The sequence below is a fragment of the Prosopis cineraria genome, unplaced genomic scaffold (genome assembly GCF_029017545.1).
Source record: "Prosopis cineraria cultivar Desert tree isolate PC_DT_omini unplaced genomic scaffold, ASM2901754v1 PC4, whole genome shotgun sequence".
In the NCBI taxonomy this organism is placed as follows: Eukaryota; Viridiplantae; Streptophyta; class Magnoliopsida; order Fabales; family Fabaceae; genus Prosopis; species Prosopis cineraria.
In genome coordinates, this window is record NW_026555335.1 from 12,684,548 (window position 1) to 12,707,463 (window position 22,916).

The following is a 22,916-nucleotide window of genomic DNA, read 5'->3' on the forward strand; positions in this document are numbered from 1 at the left end:
ATCAGGCTGACCCTTTTAAACCTAAAAATAATTAAGGTTGAGCCTCTACTTTGAAAGAAAAAATAGTAATTCGAGCTTAAAAGGGCTAAGCTCGAAAATAAAAGAGCCAACCCTTTTAAGTCTTTTTATTTTTTTAAAAAAATTATAATATAAAAAATAGAAGATTAAATATATAACCAAAAGAAATAAACATATTAGACTCATTTGTTCCTCCTTCATTCATTCATTAAGATTTAGCTAATAATGTTAGCCAAGTCTAATTTTTATTGGTATTAATTTTGATGTTGCTATTTGATATTAGACATGAATATTTAAGTTTTTTTTATTTAATGTGGTGTAAAATGATTTAAATTTATTTTTTAAACTTAATTTTATGTATAATAACTTTTTTTAGGATTATAAATATATTTTTTAAAATTTTAAATTGAAAAAAGTAATAAAAAAAGGGCCGAGGCCCTGAGAACCGAGCCTTATAAAAGAAACCCTGGAGCATGACTGGGCTTATTAGGGCTAGCCCATTTAGGCCCTCGCCCTTCAAGGGCTAGTCCTTTAGGATCGGGCTGGCCTTAATTGACAACTCTATTCCTATATATAGTTGCTTCAGTCCAGTAACAGTAATGATCATTTTATTTTTGTCAGTTTTTGCATGTCTCAGTTCTGGCCTAATTGGGCACAATAAAATATTTTATTCAGTTTCATCCCATCTTCCCAATTCCTATGGGGCAAAATAGTTCAATGGATATGCATGTAAATGAGAATAAGCTTATATATATATATATATATATAAAATAGATAGGCAATAAAAATCCATAAATGAGCCATTCATTTACTATAGTACTATTGAGATTAGGAGAGGAATTTCTCCATTTCTTTCCCTCCATTTCCCTCCACTTCCTGCATCGCAACCATTCATTAATTCTATAATTTTAAAAATTTCATTTAATAAAATAATGTGAATGGTTGAGATGGAAAAAGTAGAGGAAAATGGAAAGGAAGAAATGAAGAGACTCTTAGTTCGTTGAAATAGACATGCAATGCAGTAGTCAGATCTAAATTCACACGTGCATGCGTGTGTAGAGAGAGAGGGAGAGAGAGGGAGAGAGAGTCACACACGTGCATTCAGGGTTAAAGGTGGTTTTAACAATTTCACTACCTTGGAAAGAATAAATAGTTATCTTAATTAAACTTCTTATTAGAATAATGTTACCTTTTAAATATTAAAATTATTGCACATAATACAAGAATGACGTTTGCATTCGATGCTTATCACAAGTGCTCATCAAGCTAGACCAAGTCTAACCCTCCATTTTAGCCTAAAATGATATTTGCTATTTATTTAAATTAATTTTTGAATATTTTTAAACATTATATTTATTAATATAAAATTTTTAATATGGAACATGAACTATGTAGATAACATTTAAATGGTTAATTTGTACAATTTATAAATTTTTTAATATTAAATTAGGTTATTCAGATTATATGTGAATTGTCTAGACTCTATATGGATAGTTAAATTATAAAATTATAAAATTTGTTAATATTAAATTGAACTGTATAGATTAAATTTGTATAGGCCAAGTTAATAATCAACAGATTTTTTATAACTTTTATTTTAATAAATATACTATTAAAAATTTGGATAGTCAAATTATATAATGGCAGAGAATATTTTAGATTGAAATGAAGGGCAAGGAGAGAGCACTCAGCATGGCAAGAAAATAAATTTATATATCTCTGTATAACATTAAAATAATAATTTTATTGAAAATTAAATCTAAACTGTTGAAAATTTTTAATTTGAGGGTGATGAGAGGGAAATGAAGGAAGGAAAGTGGAGACATCCTCATGCCGGCTAAATGCCCTTTTGAGTCTAAGTCTAATCTTTCCTCTTCATGAGAGAGGTCAAATGTTTGAACATGTGCTTATGTGTGAGCGTGTATATTTAAATTGTGAAGTTTAAAAATTTTTTAAAAAAAACCGGGCCTAATTTCCAAAAGCTAGCTTGTAGAATTAAACCACAACCAATTGAACATAGGTTTGGTTTTGATCATTGCTTTGGCACATGTGATGCTTATTCTACGTTGCAACGAGATTAAAAACAATGGTTAGGAGAATTCAAATTTGAAGTTTTAAATTTACAATTTTAAAAATAAATTTATTTTTCCAAAAAAGATAAAACTTAGAATATTATTTTTTATTTTATATTATGCGATGCATTTATTAAAATAAAAATATAAAATATCAAAAAAATTGGATCACTTGAATTCATGATAAACACTGCTAGTTTGGTTTTCTGTTGATTAAAAGTCAATTTGTCAACATAATTTTTATATATATATATATATATTCAAAAGTCAGCTCCTCCTATTAAATGCCACAATCCTTACTTTCAGTTTCAAAAGTTCCAAATTTATCCGTATTCCAAATTCACTTATTTGAATATGTTTTTAGAAAGTTATTTTTAATGAAAATGTCTGTCAAAACAACATTAAACTTTTAAAAGTAAGAGTATTTAAAATTGATTTAAATTGATTATACTGAACAAAACTGACATAAATCAATTAAAATTAATTATAAATAATGTTGATTTGATTTTTTAACAAAATCAATTAGTTTGGTTGGATTCAGGTTCTTTTCTTTAAAAAATTAAATCAAACCGAACCAAATTTTATTATATTTAATTTATACATTTTTATAAATTTTTTAAGTTTTTTCTCTTCCCTAAATTTAGTTATTTGGAAAACTATTAAAAATTCTATTACAATTAACTAAATGTTGTCTATAATTATTTTAGATAATTTTTTAAAATTTATAAACAAGTATTTTAAAGATAATTTATTAGTTTTTAATAGCTAAATGTTCTAATTAATTGTTAAAAAATTATTAGTAAATGTATATATATTGATCATGAAAAAATATCTCAAAATATTTTTTTTTAAATCAAACCAAATTTAAATCAAATCACTCAAAAACAAACCAAACTGATTATAAAAAAAAAAACTAAATAGGTCCTAAGCTTCGGTGATTCAATTGGTTTTGTCCAGTTTGGTTTTTTCCTAAAAAAGAATCAAATTGAAGCTATGAACACCGTTAAAAAGTAGCTTTCTGAAACCGGCCATTCATGCTCATCATGAATGACTTGTATGTTATTAAACAGGACATAGGGATCATCACTTAATGACAAAATATTAGTATGCATTTACATGAAACAGCTGTGCGGAAAGTGGAAACAGAAGAAAACGAGCATCATGCATTGAGAGGGAAAAGAAAAGGGTCAAATACGCGTAAAAAAATTAATGACGCACAATTTTCTTATGCCATCTCTGGTTCATTGGACACCTAAGCGTATTCCAAGCTTCTCTGCAATTCAACCTCTTCTCGATGACTAATTTTATATAATTCATAAGTTTGGTATAAGTATTTACAAGTTTGGTTTTATCAATGATAAAAATAATTTAAAAAATAACAATTTTCTATCAGTAAAATCCACCTAATTAATTTTATATTGTTTACAATTAATGGCTATCCATTTTTACTAGGTGGGCTTAGGGCTTTTCTGTGTGAATCCGTCTTATTCAATTATGTTTGACTTTCTGTGGAATTATAGTATAGTGGGATAGGCCAGTTCATATATAACCAACAACGCAAAAAGAAGAGAAGTCAGCAAAACCTTATTCGAATTATAGATGAAAAGCAGCAGCTAGCGAAACCGGGATTGCTGTAAAAATAATGTGGATTGTATTTGTATTGAAAGTATCTACAAATTTTAAGTTGTCACGCATGTTATAGAGGATGATGGGAAGTGTATAAACATTCCTCCTTCACATGGCTGGCTTGTAGTGTGTATTAATGCGGGAGAAACTGATGAAGAGAGTGAAATAAATAATTTTAAATCTTATAAAATGAAGTAGAGAAAGATTAAGGGAATACTTATGTAAGTTGTTGAACAAAATTTCTTAATTAATAATATTTTTAAGAATTTAATTAATGATAGAATACCATGGCATTGTGTAATTTATATAGTCTATCGAGTAGAATAAAGCTTCTTGTTCTTATATAATATGTCATGGTGGTTTTAAAATCTAAACCAGACCAATTGGTATAACTAGTTAAACTAAAACTACACTCAGTCCGGTTCGAATCAACCTGAAAACCAGCTAACAAATGAATCGGTCAACAATCGATAAAATAAAAAAAAGCGAATCAGTTTCGGTCTCGAACGAGACCAACAAATAAAAAAACTAGAAAATAAAATAAAAAATCTTGGCCGACGACCCGACGTGTAGAATCGCTTGGCCAACGAAGCTCAGGCTCAAGTATTTCCGCCTTGCCTTTGTTGCTTCCTTTTAGAGTACCCCACCTCTTTCATTTTCAAAGCAAACGATGTGGGACTCTGTTAGCGTACATGCATGATGCATCATCTATGCTTCCTTGCACACAGTTGCTTCCTTTTTTTTTTTTTTTTTTTTTCTATTTTTCTCTCATTTTTGGTGAATTCTTTTGTCGGTCTTCATGAATTTTTTACTGATAATGTAAACGCATATTTCACATTTATACTTCATGATATTATATCTATATTTTTTCTTGATCAAAATGTTATCAATTTCAATTTAAATTTGCCTTTAAATAATGCTTGATGATCGCATATTAAGAGAACATAAAATATTCTAATTTCTCTCTCCAAATACAATTTTTTTGTATTGATCTTTATTGATTATTTGATTTCATATATTGTTTTTTAAAATGTGGACAAATACTTTAAATTATTTATCTATTTTTTCAGATAAATTGTATAAGTTTATATTAAAATTGCCTTTCAAACATTTGTAAATAATCATCCCATGTAATATCTTTATATTTATTATTGTATAATTTCCATACATAAAATAAAAAATATATAATTTTATTAATAAACAATTTGACCACAGTTCGATCTCGGTTCAACCAGTGAACCATGAACCACTACCTCAATCTGTTCAATATTCAATGACCAATCTAATTTTTAAAACCTTGTAACATATATATGCACTGTTTGTCAAAATTTGTTTTGGAGTTTGACTTTTTTTAAAAATTTTGTGGTGAAGGAATATTGTGTTGTCTTTTACTCACAGGCTCACAGGATTCTCTCTCAATAGATATCCAAGGATGTGGATTTGGTGACTATAGGTATTGAGTTCATGTATCATTTGAGTTGTTGAAATTCATATCAATGGTTCTGATAAATTCACTCACTTATTGATCTTAAGTGGAATATGAACTTAAAACTGTTGATTTGAATTTCATTGGTTTAGATGCCTGTATTAAGTATAATTATCAAATTCATATTCGATGTCTGATACTATCCCTCTATCTTTAATTATAATTTAAGCAAATTTTGAGCTTGGTCTTTTGTTCTTTTTTATAAGAAAAACCATCATTTTCAGATGCATTATATTAAAAGCATGCTTTCAAATATACCCCTAATTTAAAATCTCTGATATTTTCAATCAAAAAATCAATTTTCTAAAACTATGGTTAATTTGGACGGATTGTTATCAAGTGTTTTGTCCGAATATTTCTTAGTTAATATTTATTTTGGGTGTTAAATTGCATTCAATTCTCAAGATTGAATAAGGTGAATATAATAGAAAAGCTTTTTGGCTTTTTAATTGCAAATGAATCCAAAACCTTCTACATAACTATTCTCTCCCCCCACCTTTTGAGATAGTCTATATATCTATTATAATTAGAATTACTTTTGCAGAATTTTGAGCTTGTTTATTTAAGATTAAAAAGTAAATAATTTTTAAATAATTTAGAGATGTTATAAAAAGAGATTTATTTTGTAGATATTTTATAAAAAATAAACATTATTTTATGTTTAATTACAATTAATAAAAAATTATTATTAGTTAGTTATTTTTAAATTTTATGATATCTTTCTTAAATTTTATATTATAAAAATAATTTATTATGATATAATTTTAAGATTTTATGATATTCTTATCGCTAAAAGCGAAATTAACCTTGCGTAATTTCCAAAGCTAACTTGTCGAATTAATTTATGCATATCAATATATATGTATGTACATAAAAAATTATAACAACTCATACGATTATATCTACTACAAAGCTCAAACCAGCAGGAAGACAATAGTGGTTAGCTTTATATATATATATATATATATATTGATATATTGAAGATGGAAACCAATCAGGATCATCAACTAAGGCTCCTAAAGAAACCACTCAGTGAGAACACTTATTATTGTAAATGACAACTCAAAATTAAGCATTTAAGCATGCATGCATACTTACATACATCAGACTTCAAGTGATCTGAAAACAGAAGCTATGTAAGGCAGTATCTACAAGCGTCAATTGAAAGAAATAAATGATCAAGAAGATGAAGACATTGTAATACCTTTCTTCTTTATGCTACATCTGCTCCAATCGTTGGTTCATTAGACACCTTAATGTATTTCGAGATTCTTTCAAATTCAATCTCTTCTCCATGGCTCAGCTTGCACATATGGTATAACACTGTGAACGCCATGTCCACTAACATCTTAATCAGACAACCAACGTTCAACAACATTAGTCCCATAACCAGCGAATAGTAAGTTCCTTTCTTTGGACTCTCCATGTACCACCAGATGTACCCAATCAAAGCAAGTACATCATACACAAGATTCAGCAGAAACCCTTGCGTCTTCAATCCCTTCAAAATCTGCCAAGCCTTCCCAAATGCCTCAAGTCCACGTTTCTCTTCAAGAACTGATATCACAACAGACATTTTCCAAACAACAGCGAGGTACGTATGGAAAGCTGACACCGGAATCAACATGACATAAACAAAGGTTGTCGGGCGAAATAATGGAAAAGCAAAGTTGACAGTGAAGGGAAAGATCAAAGAGAATGCAAGGAGTAAGTAACCAAGATTGAAGAGAGATACGTAGAACCAAGTGATTATTAGCCTTTTACATGATTTGAATACTCTTGACAGCAAATATAAGAAAGACAAGTTTCCTTCTGCATAAGTCACAGCCGAAGCCAAAACAGTTGTGGCTGATGAGAATAAGGAAGCCATGGAGAGAGCAAGAATGAAGAACCATTCCAGGCCTGCCAACATGCGAAAATCTGATGTCATAGAGGTAACGATGTTGGTGTACTTAGAGGTACCTGGTCTGGCGAAGAACAACTGAACTCGCTTCTTGACAAAATCTTTCGTGAAAGGCTCAATGGAGAAGTAATTGCATGAAAAGAGGAAGGAGTGGAGAAGAAGGATGAGCATGGCTATGGAGGTCATAAGGCCTTTGTTTTTCAGAAATAAATGAAGGGATTCTCTCAGAATTCTCACAAAGCTTGAAAGCGAATTGGATTCCATCTTGTATAGATGAGTGCAGATATCTCGGATTATTCGACTCTCTGGTACTGGAAATAGCGTAAACAATGGCTACCTCTATTTATATTAGGCTTAGAGATTTGCCTTTTGAATCAGTCTTACATTAACTATGCTTGATTTTGGAAGGGAACTGCTGGGAGATATGCTAATTAATTTAGTTTGTACAAAACTAAACACATGCGAAAGAAAATTGGGAAAATGACAATTAAAGTGAAGATCTTAAAAAAAATTAATATAAAATAAAGAGTTTTAAGGTGTAAATTTTAAAAATTCAGTTGTAAATTCTTGATATTTGAGCATAAACGGCCTTTGATATTTTTCAAAAGTCATTATTTGTCATTTTCCCGAGAAATAGGTCAACACGTTTGCTTTCATCACCGGAAGCAACAGCGAAATTGGAATTATGTAGAGATAGTGTGGGTTTTGCATTGATTGAAAGTTTGATGCACAAATTGGGGAAATTGCAGCCCATTTATAAAAATGATTATTATTTTTTTATACGTGATATGAATAAAAATGATGGTTTGAATTAGTCCTGAAGGCAAATTGATGATTTTACTTGTTCACAGTACTATTGTATACTAGTCAAACCTCTTACATGCGTAAAAGAAATAAGTACTAATAGTTTTAAATATTTTTTACCTCAATAGTCAATACTAATATAAGTACTAATATTTATGTATGAGCTCGAGTTTTCTAAAACTTGATGCAAAAGTAATAAATATTTTATTACCGTTGACATATTTAAAGAGACTGAATCATCGTGCTTTAGGAAAATGACTTCAGGAGAAGCGTTCATGAAATCTCGTTCGTGCGATTTATCTATCTGTTCCATATACTTAATTACACGTGTAACTGTTTTGTTCTCCGTTTTTCCTTAAAATTGACGTCTAAATTATAGATTTAGAAACATTTAAAACTCTAAATTCATCTTCCGTGCAATATTACTTTTCAATTATTAAAAACAGTACAATTTAATCTTTTTATTAATGAAAGTTAACTTTAACTATTAATTAGTTAAAAAATAATAGTTTTTGATTAATTGTTTGAGGTTCTTTTATATTGTTAACAATAGAAAATATTGGATAAAGATGAATTTAGGCTCCCATGCACTTTTGACCCTATAGTTTATAACCAATTTGCTTATTTACTCATTTTGAAACTTATTTTCCCTATTAGTAAAAATACCCAATTTTATTTCATTTTTTATTTTGGTGAATTAATATTACATCAAAAATATTTTTGGCTAATATATATATATATATTAAATCAAATTTTTTTAATTATTAGGTTTTTGCAAAATAAAGTAATGAATAAAAGCATTCTTTAAGACTATCTCTAGTAAGAGGATATCTGTAAGTAATTAAAAAAAAAAAAGCATTCTTTGGAATCAACAACATAGAAAAGAATCGCCAATGAAATTTAGAACGGTTTTGTTTTTTTTAGGTAAATGTTAAAGTCATTCTTTGATTTAAGGGAAAATATCTTTCAAGAAATGCTGAGGCAACTTAATATCAAATAAAGACTAATTTTTTTTTAAATATCACTATAATATAAGGGGATTGATTTGAAAATAATTTTATATTTTTTTAATTAACATATAGTCATTCGTTAATTAACAAGTATCCATTCACATTTAATAAGAAGCCATTTAATAATTAACAAATTTAAAATTTTGAAAGAGCTTGGTTGTGAGAAGAGACAAGCTTAGATCATGATTCAACAAATAGTCATTCTTTAATTAACAAGTACCCATTCATATTTAGCGAGTAGCCATTCGTCAGTTAATAAATTTAAAATATGAAAGAGTTTGATCGTGGAAAGAGATAACTATAGATTATGTTTCTAACACATAATCATTCGTTAATAGTAAGTAACCATTTGCATTTAAAAAGAAGCCATTTATTTTTAACACGTAATCTAAAAGAGCTTAGTTGTGAGAAGGGATAAATGTGTAAATCATGTTTCAATAAGTAATCATTTGTTAATTAACAAGTATTCACTTATATTTAAAAAGAAATCATTCGCTAATTGACAATTTTAAAAAAGAAAAAGAAAAGTAGGGGCATTATAGTCTTTTCTTATTTAAAATTATTTTTAAATCAGTTTCTTAATTTTACAGTGATATTTCATAATTTTTTAGTCTTTATTTGAATTTTGATATTAAATTGTCTTAGCAATGATATTTTCCCTTGGATTAACAATATAATACGAATTTTTTAAATTTTATCTTGCATACACATATTTACAAAAGAATCTATCTGTAATATAAAAATTCATAAAATATTTATTATTTATAATTTATAAACAATGTGATTCATTTATATAAAGCACAATGATTATTTTTATTATCTTAAGAGAGTTTGAAATTTATAAAAATATTTAATATTTTATAAACAATGTGATTCATTTATATAAAGCACAAAGCTTATTTTTTTTAATTTGATCTTTTTATCCCAAGAAGTTTGAAATTTGGACATTCATAGATAACTATGCACACACGCTGATTCCGTGAGCAAATCTCACATTCTAGATACTTTAAATATCACTATTTTATTGATCTTCCTCAATTTTCTGATATGGGAGTTGTTGCTTCACTCAACAAGTTCTAGCTGTGGTTGTATGCGCAAGACTTCCATCGATTCATTCCTAGGTCCAATTTTTTTTTTTTTTTTGGGTGTAACTATCTGGTATTTGAAGCTAACAGCCTCGATTAATCTAAATAGGAACACTATGTGATCTTAAAGGGGTGGCTCTTCTAAGTTCTAAGCATATTTTTTCCATTCTCATCACTTCAGGAATTAAACCCAAGAGCTGATGGTCAAGGAAACTAAGACTTTTTGCCATTTGAGCCAACATTCCTAGATCTGATTTTGTTTGTGCGATCTGTTAGTTCTGCCCCCATTTTATATAAATAATGTTGTTTGTGTCCAGGCCCAAGGAATTTAATTTCTTTGGGCTTTTGTTGTAATTGTTTTTCTTGCTTTAATAAAGTTTATTTCTACTTCATCTGAACATAATTGATATGAACTCCACTCCAAAATATAAATAATTTTTGGAAAAAAATTGTGCCAATAAAATCTTCATTTTCATAAAAATATATATTATTTTTATCTCCAATTCCAATTATTACTAATACACTTTATGATGAATGAAAGATATATTTGCACAAATATCTATGTTAATAAATACAAAGAGGCAAAATGGAAAAAAATTTACATGTACTAATGCTTATATTTTGAACTAAAATTAATTAAAAAAATGCTTATATTTTGGATGGGAGGGAGTATCATTCAGTTGTATCTAGGAAACAGCATTGGTTTGGAATTAGATAATAATTGTTTGAATGCTGTGGTCAAGTGACTGATTCTTCAGGTGTTTGTAATACATCAATTCATCCCCAAGTCTGATGATTTTCCAAGAAATTACAATATACAGTTTGCACCCATTACAAAATTATCTACTTTGAACATTAGTCAACATTTGACCAAGAGACGTAGTTAGCTGGGCTAAATAACTTGTTTTCCTTAGAACTTAGAAATTACATATGTTGATTATTTAGTTTTAATACAAGTAAAAATTTTTATATGCAATTTCTTAGTCTTAAAATTTTTCAATTCTCACATCGTTAGCAACATGTGTAATTATATACTTTAAAATGCCAAAAATAAATCTGTTTAGATTAATTCTATAAATAGAAGAGAACAAGGTTTTGTTAATGAAATTATAAAACAGCAACGAATTAAATTTATGCAATCACACATAAAAGAAGAAGCTCGTGTTGCCCTGCTTTTTCTGGGGAGAAACTAACATTCAAGAGATATATGTTATGAGTCTTATACCAAGAAGCCATACAAAAAAAGTGAAATTTAAGAAGCTTGTCTTTTGATATAGACTCTCTCTTTATAGTTGTGCTTATAATTAGTGTTTATAATGTTTTAGATAGTTTTTAAAAGCAACTTTTTTCTTAATCATGCATCCATCTTTAAGGAAAAATATATCTGATGGACCCTATGACACGGGTGACATAGCATTAATGACAACGAAGCCTGAGGATGGTAATCATGAGCATGGTGACATAGAAGGAGCCCAATACTTCCAATCCAACGTACCTAAAGACCCATTGCAACATATTGGAGGTCCAATGACAAGAGCCCAAACCAAAGCCATGAAGCAAGCCTTGTTCAGTCTTATGCAAGAAGTTCAAGAGCTTGGAGAGCATTGGGGCACTCCCCTCAAGTCCAAAGGAGAGCATCTATACGTGTATAATGTATTTAAGATCCAAACTCATGAAGAGTCAAGCCCAAGAGATGCAGACCTTAGCCCAATGCAAGGAAGACTACAAGTTGAGCCTCTTGCATGCAAGGAGGCATGAAACCCTAGTAAAGAAGTCAAGGGTGGCGTGATTTCAAATCCTTTATCATCCCTTGATTGTCTCCTAAATTATTTCCTATTTTAATGGTCCTTTGATTTGATTTTCTATTTTGAGTCTAGTCAAAGGTTAGAATTAATTATAATATTAATTTCTAAATTTTGTAATCCCATAATTTTAGGATCACATCTCCTAAATTATGTGGCTGAATATTTTATCATTATTTCTCCTTTTAGTATTAGGAAATTAGGGTTTTAATTTTAGAAAATATTTTTCTATGAGCCTATATAAATTAGGCATGCTCCCTATTGTAAACACACAGAAGTTGAATGAAATTATTCATTTTAGAGTTTATAACTCTTGTGAGCCTTAGTGCTTTGTGGTGGTATCCCGTGTGAGAAACCGACGTGATCAAGAGCGTGATCAACTCTTGTGGTGTCTTCGAAGGTTGAGGTTCCTAGAGGCAGGTGCTCTAGAGGATCTTCTCCTTGATCATTATCCTATTGTTTACTTCATACCTTTCTTTATTTCCGTCATAAATTTCGTCCCTTTTTTTTTTGTTCTTGTGTTTTTGTTGTTTCAGGGCTCTGTCCCTAAACTAGCACGATTCTGCTTCCGCATCCCTATCAATATCATTTTACATGACCCTGAAAAGGAACAATATAGTTTCCACTCACTTGGTTCAAGTTCTTGAATATTAATCTTGTTTAACTAATTTTGTGTTTTGACTTCTACCATTGCCATTGGAGTTCCTCGATGTGGAGATTTTTTTTTTTTCTATAACAAAAAATAAAATAAAATGAACGTTCTTCTTGTAGAATTAGACCCACGCCTTAAAGGCTTAGACGACAGAACATAAGTATATATCATTTACTACACACAGTCTTATTGTGAGATGATAAAGCCAGTATCAAACAGCGTGTCTGGAAACAAAAGAAAATGTTCTTGCACTGAAGGAAACAACGACCAAATAAAATACGTAATTAGAGAAATTAAAATAACTTTGTTCCTTATGGTGCTCCTGCTCCAATAAGCATCGGTTCATTGGGCAACTTAGTATATTCCAAGCTTCCCTGCAATTCAACCTCTTCACCATGGTTGAACATGCAGATATGGTAAAACACTGTGAACGCCATCATATGCGACATCTTAATGAGACAAGTAACATTCACCAAAATTAACGCCAGAAACAGTGAATCATAAGTTCCTTTCTTTTTTGTCACCAGGTACCACCAGATATGAACCATCAAAGCAATTGCCCCATATACAAGATTTAGCAGAAACCCTTGTCCCTTCAATCCCTTCAAAATCTGTGAAGCCTTCCCAATTGACTCAAGTCCACTTTTCTCTTCAAGAACTGAAATCACAACAGACATGCTCCAAACAACTGCGAGGAATATCAGAAAAGCTAACACCGGAATCAAAATGACATAAACAAACGTTGTCGGGCGATATGGAGAAGCGAAATTCACTGTGAACGTGAAAATGGACATGGACACAAGGACTAGATAACCAAGATCAAAGACAGATACGTAGAACCAAGTGATGATTAGCCTTTTACATGGTTTGAATACTCTTGACAGCAAATCTCTGAAAGACAAGTTTCCTTTTCCATGAGCTATAGCTGTGGCTAAGACAGCAGTGGCTGCTTGGAATAAGGAGGCCATGGAGAGGGCAAGAACGAAGAACCATCCAAGTGCTGCAAGCAAGCGAACATCTGCTGTGACAGCAGTAACAAGGTTGGTGTACTGAGAACTGTCTGGGCTTGTGAAGAACAGACGAGTTTCTTTCATGGCAAAATCTTTCAATAAAAGCCTAAGGAAGAAGAATTTGCATGAGACGAGGAAAGAGTGGAGGACGAGCATAAGTATGGCGATGGAGGCCATAAGGCTTCTGTTTTTCAGAAGAATGACATGGGATTCTCTCAGAATTCTCACAAAACTTGAAAACATATTGGAATCCATCTTGAAGATCGATCAAAGAGCCCTTGATTTTACTCAGATTGGACTCTAGCTATGATCTGATGCAAGAAATACCCCAAGCAATGGTCCCTTATTTATATTGGTGTTAGTGCTTTTCTTTTTGAATCAGTCTAGTATTATTATCCCAAAAAGGGACTGTATATTTTATTATTACAAAAATATTAATTTAATAATAATTAGGTGTCAGAAAATTTTGCTCAAAGATTCAGTTGTAAATATCACTTAAAAAACTTGCAAATGCGAAAATTCCAAGTTGTTGGGGGTGACTTATCACGCTTAATGTTCAATTTGTAATTGAAACACGACGATATCTGTAATTATGAATCAGTACTCAATTACAACTTATCTTTGAGTAAGGTTTTTCAAAACTTAACTGTCATTAAATTAACCTGATGAGATCTAAGTGTCATTCCTTTCTGGTGATATTAATTGATATAACATTGATCGCAAAGGACATCGACATCCAAAAGTGGAGAGAAAAATACTAATCATTGTATATCAAAAATAAAATATACAACACTATAATGACAAAATTTATAAAGTTCGATAATACTATTTATTTTTTAAATTCCATGCAATATAGGAGTACTACCTAATTAATGTGAGGCAATAAAAAGTTGGAATTTCTGCGAAAATATGGCCAAAGCTCGCCGTGTAAATTGGGGCACGACTCAACGCTCAAAAAATCATGACTTTTAAACTTTGAATTAGTCTTAAATGAAAATGATACTTCACAAAAGTCGGTCGTGTTGATAGGGGTATGATTTAGAAGTCTTTTGCGGTGGACGCAAACAAAGTTAACTTTTTTTTAAAAAAACAAAAAAGGGGCAAAAATGAAAGAGAGAATGCACATACTACCGAGCGGAATATTTGGGCCAATGTTTTCAGTCTTTTGGGCTTATTGAACATGGGCTGGTCCATAGAAAATTTTTAAAAAACCCCATTGGGTAACTAAATTCTTACAATTATCTTAATCGCCGGTGATTTAAATTCACGGCTTGTTAGCAGGCCTTGTAAAAGCTTCAGTGTTTGACATGATGAAATAAACATGTAAAGCCCAGCACGCGTTCGGGGAAATATATATATATATATATATATATAAAATTTATGGGCTAATATTTTGCTATAAAAGGAGGAATTTATCCCCTCAATTTCAACTCGCACAGAACACTACGATCTTTGTTTGGTGGGAATTGAAGTGGTCGAAGAAGCTCTCAAAATGAAAGCAGCGGTAATGGGACTTGCCATCTTGAGCCTTTTCTCAGTGGTATCTGCTATTCCTGGAATCGCCACCTTTTATACTGTATATGTTCGTGAGTTTATATATATCAATCACATTTCTCTTCTAATTTATATGCTTAATGTTAGTGTTAATTAGTTAACCATGTTAGTTAGTTGTTGGTTTAAACCTATATAAAGGTCAAATGTTAGATATTTAGGTAGGGAAGTTCATCACTTGTAATCCCTCATGGTTCGTTCCCGTAGATTGGGGTTGGTTCACCAAGATAAGGTCATGTTCTGTAAATCATCCTAGTTGGGTTTGTTTTTCATCATCATTTGTAAATGATTAATGAAGATTTCTCATTTTGTGTTTAACATTCTTCTTCTCTCAATTTCTTACCACTTAGCTTATTCGTACTTATTCTATTGGTTCCATTTTAGTCTCATCAGTCAATTAATTCGTGCGGATTAATGGCTGATTGGCAGCATCGGCATGCTTTGGATATCAAGATCAAGGCACTATGATAGCAGCAGCGAGCGACGAAATCTGGAACAACGGAGCTGCATGCGGCCAAATGTACAGAACCACGTGCACGAGTCGGCCGTGCAAAGGGGGAAGCATCACCGTCAAGATCGTCGATCAGTGCCCTTCTCCGGGACGCGTGGCCACCAATGATCTCTCTCAGGAAGCTCTCTCTGTCATTGCTAACCCTGACGCCGGAAAAATCAGTATAGAATATTTTGTAGTAAATAGCACTATTTATAATTTAGATGCTAGTATTGTTTGTATTTCAAGCTCTGTGTAGTATCTGAAATCCACCTAATCATGTGAAAGCAACGGAAAACTGGGATGTCTGTCAAAGTTTCCACGAAGTTTGGGGGTTGCAAATTGGGGTGCGACTCAACGCTCACAAAATGATGAATTTACAACTGCGAATTAAGTCTTGAAGGAAAATGATTACTCCTTCACAAAAGCTCGTGGTGCAGATTGGGGTGCGACTTAGAAGTCTTTTGCAGTATGCAATGAGTTTTTTTTAGGCCAAGAGTACATACGCTATTATTTAAATGTAAATGATGACCACAGAATCACATCACATGTGGGCATACGCACAGTTATTCTCAATGTTTTGGGCCGGGTACACGTGATGGGCCAATCCATCTATACTTGAAAGGGTGAGCATTGAGCAATACCATCCAAGGATGATTTTTTTTTTTTGGGGGGGGGGGGGGATTCTTTCCATCCAAGGATGATAACTGTTTTAAAAGTATGTTGAAGGAGCCTAAAATGATCAGAAATTAACATAATTTAGACCGAATTGTGGGTATTTTAACAAAGTTTTTATGGTATAAGGAGTGTGCTTTAGCGACAATAGAGACTATATCTCCATTGAAATACTGAGATTTGCATTTTGTTCTCTAAACTAAGTTGCTTTATACACAAGGGTTAGAATTTGAATCCCTAACTACTTGATTAAGTGACAAGAGTATAACACTCCATATTTTTAAATTTATAATTTAAGGATTTAATGGGGTAAATTAGTCAATTAGTACATTTATTAAATTATTTTTGGATCACTAATAGATTTGTTGGAACCTGGGGTAGCTTTAGGATTGAGTTAGGACGAGTATTGGGACAATTGTGCCTAAGAATTGGACCTAAATCTCATATAGGCTCCTTGTGCATTTTGTCATGCATGTTTGTCATGGCAAATAAGACAAATTTTGAATAAAGGGCTTGCTTAGGGAGTTGCTTGGAGGTGATTTGAGCTAAATTAACACTTGGGTAAGTTTTTTAACCATCTTCCCTCTTCTCTACTTAAATTTGCAATGGGTTTGGATATGGTTAAGGAAGATTTCATCCCTTCTTGAGTTTTGACCAAACCCATTAAGTTTATTGGAATTATTGGGATTTAATTTAAGTTTCTATATCTAGATTTAGTAATTATGTGATTATTTGGTGTTGGGCTCTAGGGTTTGGATGAACCCTAAGTTTAAAATGGAAGTTTGGGAGCAATGTGGACCAAAATTCTATGTTGTTTAAGTTTGTGAAAGACAAATAGAGCTAACAAAAGTTTGTTAGAGCTTTATTTAAGCTAATGATAGATGTTAGAGGGCGTGGGTATTTAGCTTTAGCTTAAGGATGTGTATGTTAGAGTTGAAAATTAATAATTAATGTTTAATCATGTAGATTAATTGTTACTCAGATACCTCTAAGCAAGTGGAGGCTAGAGAAGAGTGTAATTCCCATGGGTAACTCTTTGTGACAAAAATATTGTAGTAATTGGATGATCTAATTTTTACTTGCTTGTTTGGATGGTTGTGACAAAATTGTTTGATATGCAATTATGCCTATAAAAGAATGTTGATGGTTTTAGAAAATTATGTGAAGTGGGAATGAATTATACCTATAAAATTGTTTGGCATGTTTTATTAGTTTTTTTTGTATTTAATTTTATTAATTTAGACCCTTAATATAATTTAATAGAAATTTTAATTTTTTAATAAAATGGTTAATATGCAATTTAGACTCTGAACTATAGGTTTAGGGCAATTTGAACCTTAAACTTTAAAAAAGTATATTATGAATCCTAAACAATTAAAATTGAGGCATTTTCACCCCTATTGTTAACTTTCAACAAACGTCTATTAAATTCATTTGAAAAAAAAATCACACTTCAAGCTCTAATTTGACGGATGTTTATTGAAAGTTAATGGTAGAGATGAAATTATTTCAATTTTAATTATTTAAAGTTTGGAACACACTTTTTAAAAGTTTAGATTCAAATCGCCCCTAGGCGTATAGTTTGATGTTTAAATTGCATATTAACTTGTGTTAATATTACAAATTTTTTAAGACATGAGAAAAAGGCATAAAAAAGGTAAATAATGATCATGAAGCTATATAAAAGAAGGCTATAAACTGTAATAATGAGTAAAGAATTTTTTTAGTGAAGATTATGGTGGGTATGAATGAGATGGTGTTGAGTTGACTATTTTTGTTCTTGTTGGGTTGGGTTTTGATAGGTTATCAGTGATAGCAATATGAAGGTAACATAATTTTTTGTTATAGGCGCACTTTTTATATTTTTTTTTCTTATTTGTTCTTTAGCGTAATAGAATCTCATAATAATATCAAAGAAAAAAACATTATCATTTTTTGTTGGGAAAAAAATTTAGAATAGATTCATCTTCATACACTTTTTTCTCTATCTTTTTATTTATCATAAAATTATTTGATTTTTTTTAATAAATTTTCACCTTCATCGATCAATTCAAACTACAAAACTTACACACTCCTTCAAAATCTTTTTAAAAATTGATATAATGTGCAAAATACATTTTTTTCTGTTACTATTGAATTATTCTTGATTAGAGTGCATTTTTTAAAAATACAAAAAGGTTAATATGTAATTTGGATCCTGAACTATAAGTTCAACGGATGATTTGAACTCTAAACTTTCAAAATGTACATTCTATCTTAAATAATTAAAGTTAGAGCAATTTCGCTCCTACTGTTAACTTTTAACAATTTTTTGTCAAATTGTGACCTAAAGTGTAATTTTTTTTAAATAAATTTGATGGACGTTTGTTGAAAGTTAACGGCAGGAATGAAATTATTCTAACTTTAATTCTTTAGATTTAGAATGTACTTTTTTAAAATTTAGAGTTCAAATTGCCCTAGTTCAGGGTCCAAGTTGTATTAACACTTAATAAAAATATTAATATTTATATCATGTATAAATTATGCCCCCCATTGATTTATTGTTCTAGATCCGTCATTGATCTCAATGATTATTATATTTATTTTTATTATTTTGTCCTTATTGAATGTAAAGAAATTTATTAAATGCTAGAGTACTTTATTTTAAAATAGGTATATTTAATAGGAATAAAATTAAACATTTGTTAAATTTTTAAAAAAATTAATGAGGTTTAAGGTTTTTTTTTGATTTTGATGGAAATAATGAAGGTGAATTCTAAATAAAACCAGTGAATATATATTTTCAATTTTAGTTTTTCATTTAAAATTCGCCATCACGAGCCAGATAAAATAGCAATTCAACATCCGTTGCCCAAGCTAAGAACCATTTTTTGTTTTTGGCCATTACACACTTAACGTTATCTACTAAAAAAATACTTTTTTTAATTAAATTAAAATAATTAAATCTTAAAATATTGTTAATATTAATAACAATAATTTATTATAAAATAAATATATATAAAAACACACAAATTTATTTAATTTAAAATAACAGTTTAAATATATAAAGCTAAACACAAGTTTGCCCCCAAAAAAAAAGGGCCAAGTGAATATACATTTTTGGCCGCTTTGACTGAGTCACATTCATGCTTGGAACTTGAAAGATATAACATATCATTTGATTTTATTTATAATTTACTTTTAATATAATTTATTAGGATTAAAAAATATTAAATTTCATTAACTTTATCTAAAAATTTAAAAAATTTTAAATTGTATTCCTATTAAATACACACACACTCACTTAAAATAAACTCAAGCATTTAATAACTTTTTCAACATTTAAGAAGGGTAAAAGGATAAAGATGAATATAATAATTATTATTATGTATTATAAATAAGATCAAAATAAACTTTCTTTCTCAATTTGCTCTATATATACTCCATTTGTTTTTTAGTGTTAAATAAAATACCACTTTTGACATGTATTTTTTATAAGCAAAATCAATCATTCCAATAAGTGTTTATTATAGATTTTCCAAATCACCCCTTATAATTTATATTAACGAGAAATAATTAATTTATGCTTATATTAATTAACACACACCATTTTAGTTTACTTATTTTATTTTCAAATATAATTATTGTAGTTAATTAACTTTTTTAAATTGTGTAATACTCTCTCCATCCCAAATTATAAGACACTTTTGGGAGAGATTTGCCATCTTAAAATATAAGACACTTTGAGAAAATTAAAGTTTTATTAAATAGACTTATTCCAATATTATTCTTTTTCTCTTTATTTAATACTAATTAAGTATAAATTTAAGGTTACTACATGAAGGATATATTTGAAAGTTTATATTTTTTGTATTGAGAAAATAAAATTATTAAGTGTATTTAATGATGTTTATTGGTATGTAAGATTTTGTCTAAAAATATTTTATAATTTACAATAGAGAAAGTATAATTTTTTTTATATACAGAAATGAGGCATTATGACTTGAGGAGTAAATTCTAACTAATTTTAAAAGAAACGATCATTGAACTTAATTTGAACCTGATATTGCGCCAGGCCGCGGACACTTCAGTCAAAATTATTGTTACACATACAATGACCTGCTCAGTAGCAATTAAGGTCAGTTAATGCAGTCAATTAACGTCCTTCGTCAACTTGTGGAGAGTGGAGACGTACCGAATACAAAGTGCTATAAACGAAATGGTACTGTAGAGTCGCAGTTGGAGGGTAAAAATTAAGCGATCAAAGAAATGGCTCTCGAAATGAAATCAGCGTTAGCAATGGTCCTTGCCCTCTTGAGTTTCGTCTCAATGACATCTGCTATTCCTGGAACTGCCACCTTTTATACTCAATACGTTCGTGAGTGTCCATTTACTCCGAACTTTCTATTCTTTTTTTTTTTGGGTGAAATTCCCATTTTTCTATTATATATATAGACACTCTCCGATCTTTAATGTAAGGCAAACTTAAACAACTTCACACTTATTAAGAAATGGTATGTATATCTTTGAAATTGTTCAAAATTATTTCACTTTCCAATTTTGCCTTTCTTTACAGTTAAAAATTTAAAAATTATCTTATCTCAAGCATATTCTATTGTTCCATTTTAGTCTCATCGGTTAATGAGACTAAATAGTATCAGGACCACCTGTAAGCTTGACTAAAAAGGATACTTGGTCGATCTGTTGGCAAAGAAAATCGAACAGGGAGCAAACTTGAAACAGTAAAAGTACACACGAGCAGTAAGTAATGAAATTGACGTCATATCTTAGCTTCAAATTTTAATGCTTGAATTTATAAATGCTTTCATATATATATATATATATATTTACATTAAGCTCAATTCTTACAACATGAGATTTTCTACATTGTTTAATAATCGTGCTTGCGTTTATACTTGACATCCTAACATGTACTTTATCCCATGGATATACAAATAAAAACAAACAATATAATCTCATCCTACATTATTGTATCGTTGGTATTTGTTTAGAGATGAAAAATTCAACGTGAATTGATTGATTGGCAGCATCTGCATGCTATGGAAATGAAGATGAAGGAACAAGGATAGCAGCAGCAAGTGACACCTTGTGGGACAACGGAGGTGCATGTGGAAGAATGTACAGAGTCATGTGCACTCGTGGCACCGGCGACTACGGGGCGGCTCAGCCGTGCAAGGGAGGAAGCGTCACCGTCAAGATCGTTGATCGCTGCCCATCTACGTCATGCCATGCCACCTTGGACCTCTCTCAGGAAGCCTTCTCCGACATCGCTGACCCTGTCCAAGGCAAAATCAACATTGATTACACCCAGTAAGTAAATTGATCCTCTTCTTATGACACTGTTGATATAGTGTTTCGGTAGAATTTCAAGCTTGTTATTGCTACTGACTTCTCTTTGGTGTATTTTCAGGGTTTGATGCTTGTGGACAGGAGTAGCAGTAGGCCAGTAGCCAAGCCAAGCAGGAGCATGCTAGTGGAGTTATTGATGATAGAAAGAAAAATTAATTAAATAATAATACATAAGAATCATTAGTAGCGTGCAAGCACTTCATGGAAATAGAGTTCATCATTTTCCATGGGCAATGTGTAAGGGACGTTCTAGCCGATGCTTTTTAATAAAATTATTGTTATTAGTATTTTTGTTTGGCCAGAAAATTATTGTTGTTCTCACTTTACTACTATTTACTTACACATCAAACATTGTTAACTAACAAGTTTTCTTTTGAAATTGACAATCACATTTTACTAAATTGACAAGTTCATAGGTTGGTAAAAGTCACATCCTGCATAACCTTTTTAGTGTAGTTTCCTTAATAGATTGATATGTAAACATTAATAAAATAAAAAGTTTAATTACTGTTCTTGAGAAATACTCCCTCCGTCCACTTTATTAATTACCTTTTAGAAGAGTAAAGTGATTCACTTTATAAGTCATTAGATTAAAATGATGTTTTATTTTAAATGAAATATTTAAATTATCCTTAAAAAGTAAGAGAGAGAGAGAAATAGAAAAATGATATTATATATTTTATTTACTTTTTGAGAATTATGTTTGTAATTTTACTAAATTTTATTCTTTATATTTTTGTTGTATTAGTATTGATAAGGTTAGTAAAAATGACTTATAAATAAGATCGGAGAAATATATTTCAAGTTTTTTTTAAATCAAATAAAGTTTTGGTGAGGGGGCTCACCAAGGTCATGGCTTGCCTCTAATCTCAAAAAGTATTTGTAAAGATATTTACAAATTGCCACCCAAAAAGCTCCTAACATTGCAATAAGATTTGAATCCATGATCTTACAAATTATGGGTCATGTCCTTATTAACAAAATCAATTTTTGTTGGTAGTATACTTCAAAGTGATAAAGACATATTATGTATATGACGTATAAATAAGATCAGAAGAATATCTCTCAAGAAAAATTTTTAACTTTATACTTATTAAATATACTTTGAAAATATAACAATCAGCATTTCATAACTTTATCAATATTTAATAAGAATAAAACAATAACCATGAACATAAAAATATGAGAGATACCATAGGACCAAAATAAATATTATCTTGTTGTCCTTATAAAAGGACAAAATAAGTATGTTGTTTCCGATCATATGTTGCCGTCGCAAGCCTTATTAATTTCATGAAGTTTGCCTTTTTAAAATAAAGAAAATTTGATCTTTATAAAAAAGAATATAATAAAAAATTATTAAAAAAACTTTACATAAAATTC

At 30.1% G+C, this 22,916-nt stretch overlaps 3 protein-coding genes across 3 annotated transcripts; 1 reads left to right on the forward strand and 2 right to left on the reverse strand.

The window, feature by feature from the left end:
• Positions 1 to 6,224: 6,224 nt before the first annotated feature.
• LOC129307712 (uncharacterized) lies at positions 6,225 to 7,401 on the reverse strand. The gene has a single exon (XM_054948577.1). It carries the CDS (start codon positions 7,367 to 7,369, stop codon positions 6,416 to 6,418), a length of 954 nt encoding a protein of 317 aa, XP_054804552.1. The 5' UTR covers positions 7,370 to 7,401; the 3' UTR covers positions 6,225 to 6,415.
• A 5,142-nt stretch (positions 7,402 to 12,543) lies between these two features.
• On the reverse strand, positions 12,544 to 13,768 carry LOC129310058 (uncharacterized). Its single transcript, XM_054951892.1, has one exon. The coding sequence runs from the start codon at positions 13,721 to 13,723 to the stop codon at positions 12,770 to 12,772; it is 954 nt and encodes a 317-aa protein (XP_054807867.1). The 5' UTR covers positions 13,724 to 13,768; the 3' UTR covers positions 12,544 to 12,769.
• A 6,664-nt stretch (positions 13,769 to 20,432) lies between these two features.
• On the forward strand, positions 20,433 to 21,498 carry LOC129308841 (putative EG45-like domain containing protein 1). The gene is made up of 2 exons (XM_054950227.1): positions 20,433 to 20,541; positions 21,212 to 21,498. The coding sequence occupies exons 1-2, from the start codon at positions 20,433 to 20,435 to the stop codon at positions 21,496 to 21,498; spliced, it is 396 nt and encodes a 131-aa protein (XP_054806202.1).
• Positions 21,499 to 22,916: the final 1,418 nt, after the last annotated feature.